Source organism: Carcharodon carcharias, chromosome 6, assembly GCF_017639515.1.
Source record: "Carcharodon carcharias isolate sCarCar2 chromosome 6, sCarCar2.pri, whole genome shotgun sequence".
NCBI lineage: Eukaryota > Metazoa > Chordata > Chondrichthyes > Lamniformes > Lamnidae > Carcharodon > Carcharodon carcharias.
The window spans coordinates 149,353,911-149,362,169 of record NC_054472.1 but is presented as its reverse complement, the minus strand read 5'-3'; the positions used below and the strand labels follow the sequence as shown (position 1 = coordinate 149,362,169).

The window sequence follows — 8,259 nt, the reverse complement described above, 5'->3', positions numbered from 1 at the left end:
CAGCCTCCACAGTCAAAGGATCATCCTCTGCCATTTCTGCCAACTCCAGCATGATGCCACCACCAAACACATCTTCCCTTCACCTCCCCCCCCGGTGGCATTCCGCAGGGATTGTTTCCTCCGGGACACCCTGGTCCACTCCTCTATCACCCCCTACTCCTCAACCCCCTCCTACGGCACCTTCCCATGCAACCACAGAAGGTGCAACACCTGCCCCTTTACTTCCCCTCTCCTCACCATCCAAGGGCCCAAACATTCCTTTCAAGTGAAGCAGCATTTCACTTGCACTTCCCTCAATTTAGTCTACTGCATTCGTTGCTCCCAATGTGGTTTCCTCTACATTGGAGAGACCAAACACAGACTGGGTGACCACTGTGCGGAACACCTTCAGTCTGTCCGCAAGCATTACCCAGACCTCCCTGTCGCTTGCCATTTTAACACTGCACCCTGCTCTCATGCCCACATGTCCGTCCTTGGCCTGCTGCAATGTTCCAGTGAAGCAAACTGGAGGAACAGTACCTCATCTTCCGACTAGGCATTTTACAGCCTTCCGGACTGAATACTGAGTTCAACAATTTTAGATCATGAACTCTCTCCTCCATCCCCACCCCCTTTCCGATCCCCCTTTCTTCTAATAATTTATTTTAGATTTTTCTTTTCCCACCTATTTCCATTATTTTCAAATGTATTTCCATCCATTGTTTTATCTCTATCTTTTAGCCTATTTCGATCCCTTCACCCACGCCCCCCCCCCCCCCCCTGCCCCGCCCATTAGGGCTATCTGTACCTTGCTCGTCCTGTTTTCTACCCTTAATTTCACCTATCAGCACATTGCTTAGCTAATATCACCACCGTCAACATCTCTTTGTCCTTTTGTCTATGAAATCTTTTGGCAATCTCCACCTATCACTGGCCGTCTATCCAGCTCTACTTGTCCCACCCCCCCCTCCCCCCAACCTTAATCCAGTTTATATTTCACCTCTCTTCTACTTCTCCTTAGTTCTGTTGAAGAGTCATATGGACTCGAAAAGTTAACTGTGTTCCTCTCCACAGATGCTGTCAGACCGGCTGAGTTTTTCCAGGTATTTTTATTTTTGTTTTTGTTTGAGATACAGTACTTGGTTGCTTTGTACTTGCCACAATTCCATGGAAATCAGCCATTAGAACTAAAATTGTGGAACAGTGTTCCATTAAGACTCAAACCATCACAACACCATAGTGTACAAGTTTGTGCTCATTAGTATTATTGCTTTTAAAGTTGATGTGCTTTTAAACTCTGAGAGAAAATGCATCACACAGTATGAAGCTGCACCATGTGGACCAGAAAGGGATTTGGTTCGATTGTAGGCCTGTGCTAAGTTAAATGATCTCAGCTGGGACAACAGTAGGAGCACTACATTCAGCCTTAGCTTCCAGCAGGAAATAGACCATGGTTCCTGTTCCTGATCCTTGTCTAGTGATCCTCTGCTGGGAAATGTATATCGTGGAAAGTGACTGAGGACACTTGAGTTCGCTCTGATGATTCTACTTAGGGGAGACGGTGGCATTATGGTAATATCACTAGCAATCCAAAGACCCAGCTAATGCTCTGGTGACATGGGTTAGAACATAAGAAATAGGAGCAGGAGTAGACCATTCAGCCCCTTAAGCATGCCCCATCAGTCAATAATATCATGGCTGATCTGCCCCAGACCTCAACTCCTCTTTTGTGCCAGCCCCTCATAGTCCTCAACTCCCAGATATTTCAAAAATCTATCTACCTTCTCTTTAAATACTTTCAGTGACCTAGCCTCCACAACTGCCTAGGGTAGAGAATTCCAGGCATTCTCTACCCTCTGAGAGAAGAAATTCCTTCACATCTCAGTTTTAAATGAGTGTCCCACCATTAACTGGTGGAATTTGAATTGAATTAATAAATCTGGAATTGAAAGCTAGTCTCAGTAATAGTGACCAATAAACTATCATTGATTGTCGTAAAAACCCATCTGGTTCACTAATGTCCTTTGGGGAAGGAAATTTGCCAATCTTACCTGGTCTGGCCTACATGTGACTCCAGACCCACAACAATCTGGTTGACTCTTACCTGCCCTCTGAAATGGTCTAGTAAGCCATTCAGTTCAAGGACAATTAGGATTGAGCAATAAGAACATAGGAAATAGGAACAGGAGTAAACTATTCGATCTCTTAAGCTTACTCCGCCATTCAATAAAATCAGGGCTGATCTTCTTGTGTTTCAATTTCCACATTCCCTTCTAACCTCAATAACCTTTGATTCCCTTGCCTAATGAGGCTCTATCGACCTCTGCCTTAAAAATATTCAATGACCCCACCTCCACCACCTTCTGAGGCAGTGAGTTCCAAAGTCACACAACCTTCTAGAGAGAAAAGATTTCTCCTCATTTCTGTCCTAAAAGGGGAGGCCCTAATTTTAAACAGTGCCCCCTAGTTCTGGACTCCCTACAAGAGGAAACATTCTTTTGATGTCCACATAATCAAGGCCATTCAGGATCTTGTACACTTCAATCAAATCACCCCTCAATCTTCTAAACTCAAGTGGAAACAAGCCCAGTCTGTCCAAACTTTCCACATAAGGCAACTCACTCATTCCATGAATCAATCTAGTAAACCTCCTTTGAACTGCCTCCAAAGCATTTACATTCTTCCTTAAGTAGGAGACCACAACTGCACACAGTATTCGAGGTGCGGTCTCACCAATGCCCTGTATAACTGAAGCATAACATCCTTACTTTTATGTTCAATCCCTCTCATAATAAAGGATAGGATTCCATTAGCCTTCTTAATTACTTGCTGTACCTGCATGCTAATTTTTTGTGACTCGTACTAGAACACCTAGATCCCTCTGCACCTCAGAATTATGTAGCCATTCTCCATTTAAGTAATACTCTGCTTTTTTGTTCTTCCTGCCACAGTGAACAACTTCACATTTTCCCACATTAAACTCCATTTGCCAGATCTTTGTCCACTCACTCAACCTATCAATATCCACCTGCAGCCTCCTCATGTCCTTTTCACAACATACTTTCCCACCTATCTTACGTCATCTGCAAATTTAGCTACCATGTCTTCACTACCCTCATCTAAGTCATTGATGTAGATCATAAAAAGTTGAGGCCCCAGTACAGACCCCGTGGGATGCCACATGTCACATCCTGCCAATCAGAAAAAGACCCGTTCACACATACTCTCTGATGGTTTTATAGCGACGCCCATAACCCATGAAAGAATGAAAAAAAACACCCAATCTCTGGATTTTTTCATAGCAGTGAATGCACATCAAAAGTACAGTTGCCAGCATCCATATAAGGACATGGCATGCCGGCCTTGATAGCAACGCCCATATCCCATGAAAGAATTTTAAAAACACGCAATCCCTGGGTTTTTTCATTGGAATGGACACTCACCAAAAGTAGTTGCTAGTATCTATATAAGGACATGGCATGCTGGCCTTGATAGCAATGCCCAAATCCCATGAAAGAGTTAAAAAAAACATCCAATCCCTGGGTTTTTTTCATTGGGATGGACACTCATCAAAAGTAGTTGCCAGGATCTACATAGCGAATCAGCAACTTCTAGAGTGGGGATGGAAGTTAGGAAAGGATTTAAAATTTTAGATATGTTATATTTTCACTTTGAAATGCAAGTGCAAGATTTGCTAATAGACTCACCCATAGCAGAAGGGAGAGAAGTAGAGAAAAAGGGAATGAACAAAAACAAAAATACCTGGAAAAACTCACGCTGAACAATCCCCATCCACCACTGATATAAAAACAAAAAACTGTGGATGCTGGAAATCCAAAACAAAAACAGAATTACCTGGAAAAACTCAGCAGGTCTGGCAGCATCGGCAGAGAAGAAAAGAGTTGAAAAGAGATCTTCCAATCCCAGCCCCAGCCATGTATTCACTATACCCCCTGACCTTCCCCTCTCCAATGCTGAACGTTCAGTGCTCAGCAAAGGACTTAGTTTCATACCCCTATGCCCTCACCTTAATGAATTGCGGGCTCGGCACGATGCTGAACTCTTCTTCTGCCGTCTTCGTCTCCAGGCTCACTTCTTTGGGCAGGAGTCCTCTCCCCGTTCAACGGATCCTTTCACCCACCTCCAATATTCTCCCTCCACCTGGACCCCTCTCTTTGGATTCTTACCTTCTCTTGATCTTTTCATTGAGAACTGTCGGCGCGACATTAGTTGTCTCAATTTCTCTGCTCCTCTCACCCATTCTAATCTCTCTCTCTCTGAACTTACTGCACTCCATTCTCTCAGGTCTAGCCCTGACATCATCATCAAACCCACTGACAAGGGTGGTGCTGTTGTTGTCTGGCGCACTGACCTCTACCTCGCAGAGGCTGAGCGTCAACTCGCAGACACTTCCTCCTACCTCTCCCTGGACCATTTAAAAGGAAAGGAAACATGCATTCAATATCTCCATCCAAACCCTACCAGTATCCTAAAAAGGATTCGCTGCTTGCACCCTTGTCCTCAACAGGGAATCTAAAGCAAACCAAAAGTACATCATTAAACAACTCGGTAAATCCCCCTGGAAAGAGAACTGTGCTTCACAACAAACAAGGTAAAGAAAAAGCACCAATGATATCAGAGAGCACCACTTAACATCAAGCCATTGTTTCCAGGACTGTCACTGACCTTATCTCCTCTGGGGATCTTCCTCCCACAGTTTCCAACCTGATAGTCGCCCAACCTTGGACGGCCCGCTTCTACCTCCTACCCAAAATCCACAAACAGGACTGTCCCAGTAGATCGATCGTCTCAGCTTGCTCCTGCCCCACAGAACTCATTTCTCGTTATCTTGACTCCCTTCTCTCTCCCCTTGTCCAGTCCCTTCCCACCTACATCCGTGATTCCTCTGACACCTTATGTCACATCAACAATTTCCAGTTCCCTGGCCCCAACCGCTTCCTCTTCACCATGGACGTCCAATCCCTCTACACCTCCATCCCCCAAAAGGATGGTCTGAGGGCCCTTAGCTTCTTCCTCGACCAGCGGCCCAAACAATCCCCATCCACCACAACTCTCCTCCGTCTGGCTGAACTTGTTCTCACGCTGAACAATTTCTCCTTCAACTCCTCTCACTTCCTCCAAATAAAAGGTGTGGCTATGGGTACCCGCATGGGCCCCAGCTATGCCTGTCTCTTTATGGGGTATGTGGAACATTCCTTGTTCCAGTCCTACTCCGGCCCCCTTCCACAACTCTTTCTCTGGTACATCGATGATTACATCGGTGCTGCTTCATGCTCTCTTCGGGACTTGGAAAAATTTATTAATTTTGCTTCCAATTTCCACCCCTCCATCATTTTCACATGGTCCATCTCTGACACTTCCCTGCCCTTCCCTGACCTCGCTGTCTCAATCTCTGGTGATAGACTGTCCACCAATATCCATTACAAGTCTACCGACTCCCACAGCTACCTTGACTACAGCTCCTCACACCCCGCTTCCTGTAAGGACTCCATCCCATTCTCTCAGTTCCTTCGCCTCCATCGCATCTGTTCCGATGATACTACCTTCAAAAACAGTTCCTCTGACATGTCCTCCTTCTTCCTTAACCGAGGTTTTCCACCCACGGTCATTGACAGGGCCCATCTCCCGCACATTCGCCCTCACGCCTTCTCCTCCCTCCCAGAAACATGATAGGGTCCCCCTTGTCCTCACTTCTCACCCCACCAGCCTCCGCATTCAAAGGATCATCCTCCGCCATTTCCGCCAACTCCAGCATGATGCCACTACCAAACACATCTTTCCTTCACCCCCACTGTCGGCATTCTGGAGGGATCGTTCCCTCCGGGACACCCTGGTCCACTCCTCCATCACCCCCTACTCCTCAACCCCCACTTATGGCACCACCCCATGCCCACGCAAAAGATGTAACACCTGCCCCTTCACTTCCTCTCTCCTCACCGTCCAAGGGCCCAAACACTCCCTTCAAGTGAAGCAACATTTCACTTGCATTTCCCCCAACTTAGTCTACTGCATTCGTTGCTCCCAATGCGGTCTCCTCTACATTGGAGAGACCAAATGTAAACTGGGCAACCACTTTGCAGAACACCTGCGGTCTGTCTGCAAGAATGACCCAAACCTCCCTGTTGCTTGCCATTTCAAGACTCCACCCTGCTCTCTTGCACACATGTCTGTCCTTGGCTTGCTGCATTGTTCCAGTGAAGCCCAATGCAAACTGGAACAACAACACCTCATCTTCCGACTAGGCACTTTACAGCCTTCCGGACCGAATATTGAATTCAACAACTTTAGGTCCTGAACTCCCTCCTCCATCCCCACCCTCTTTCTGTTTCTTCCCCCTTCCTTTTGTTTTTTTCCAATAAATTATATAGATTTTTCTTTTTCCCACCTATTTCCATTATTTTTAAATATTTTTAAATCTTCCCCCCCACCACCCCCACTAGAGCTATACCTTGAGTGCCCTACCATCCATTCTTAATTAGCACGTTCGTTTAGATATATATCACCAACTTCAACACCTATGTGTTCTTTTGTTCTGTTGTCTGTGACATCTTTTGATGATCTGCTTCTATCACTGCTTGCTTGTCCCTACAACCACAACCCCCCCTCTACTTCTCTCCCCCCCACCCAACCCCACCCCCCCCCCCCCCCCCACACACACACACACACACACACACACACACACACACACCTTAAACCAGCTTATATTTCACCCCTTTCCTATTTCTACTTAGTTCTGTCGAAGGGTCATGAGGATTCGAAACGTCAACTCTTTTCTTCTCCACCGATGCTGCCAGACCTGCTGAGTTTTTCCAGGTAAATCTGTTTTTGTTCCCCATCCACCACTACTCTCCTCAGTGTAGCTAAACATGTTCTCACACTGAACAATTTCTCCTTCAACTCCTCTCACTTCCTCCAAATAAAAGGTGTGGTTATGGGTACCCGCATGGGCCCCAGTTATGCCTGTCTCTTTATGGGGTATGTGGAACATTCCTTGTTCCAGTCCTACTCCGGCCCCTCCCACAACTCTTTCTCCAGTACATCGATGATTACTTTGGTGCTGCTCATGCTCTCTTTGGGACCTGGAAAAATTTATTAACTTTGCTTCCAATTTCCACCCTTCCATCATTTTCACATGGTCCATCTCTGACACTTCCCTTCACTTCCTTGACCTCTCTGTTTCAATTTCTCGTGATAGACTGTCCACCAATATCCATTACAAGCCTATCGACTCCCACAGCTACCTCGACTACAGCTCCTCACACCCCGCTTCCTGTAAGGACTCCATCCCATTCTCTCAGTTCCTTCGCCTCTGTCACATCTGTTCTGATGATGCCACTTTCAAAAGCAGTTCCTCTGACATGTCCTCCTTCTTCCTTAACTGAGGTTTTGCACCCACGGTCGTTCACAGGGCCCTCAACCGTGTCCGGCCCATCTCCCGCGCATCCGCCCTCACACCCTCTCCTCCCTCCCAGAAACATGATAGGGTCTCCCTTGTCCTCACTTCTCACCCCACCAGTCTCCGCATTCAAAGGGTCATCCTCTGCCATTTCCGCCAACCCTAGCATGATGCCACCACCAAACACATCTTCCCTTCACCCCCCTGGCGGCATTCCGTAGGGATCGTTCCCTCCGGGACACCCTGGTCCACTCCTCCATCACCCCCTACTCCTCAAACCCCTCCCACGGCACCTTCCCATGCAACCGCAAAAAATGCAACACCTGCCCCTTCACTTCCCCTCTCCTAACCGTCCAAGGGCCCAAACACTCTTTTCAAGTGAAGCAGCATTTCACTTGCACTTCCCTCAACTTAGTCGACTGCATTCGTTGCTCCCAATGTGGTTTCCTCTACATTGGAGAGACCAAACGCAGACTGGGTGACCGCTTTGCAGAACACCTTCGGTCTGTCTGCAAGCATTACCCAGACCTCCCTTTCGCTTGCCATTTCAACACTCCACCCTGCTCTCATGCCCACATGTCCATCCTTGGCTTGCTGCATTGTTCCAGTGAAGCTCAATGCAAACTGGAGGAACAGCATCTCATCTTCCGACCAGGCACTTTACAGCCTTCTGGACTGAATATTGAGTTCAACAATTTTAGATTATGATCTCTCTCCTCCATCCCCATCCCCTTTACATTTTTCCCCCTCCTTTTTGTTTTTTCTAATAATTTATATAGATTTTCCTTTTCCCACCTATTTCCATTATTATTTTTAAAATGTATTTCCATCCATTGTTTTATCTCTACCTTTTAGCCTTTTTT

General features: G+C 46.6%; 1 protein-coding gene across 1 annotated transcript in view; it reads left to right on the top strand.

The window, feature by feature from the left end:
• The first annotated feature begins 4,431 nt into the window (after positions 1–4,431).
• LOC121278842 (elastase-1-like) overlaps positions 4,432–8,259 on the top strand; it is a 51,182-nt gene continuing 47,354 nt past the window's right edge. Inside the window, exon 1 of the mRNA XM_041189300.1 lies at positions 4,432–4,591. Within this exon, the coding sequence (XP_041045234.1) occupies positions 4,432–4,591 (160 nt within the window). The remainder of the gene's footprint in view (positions 4,592–8,259) is intronic.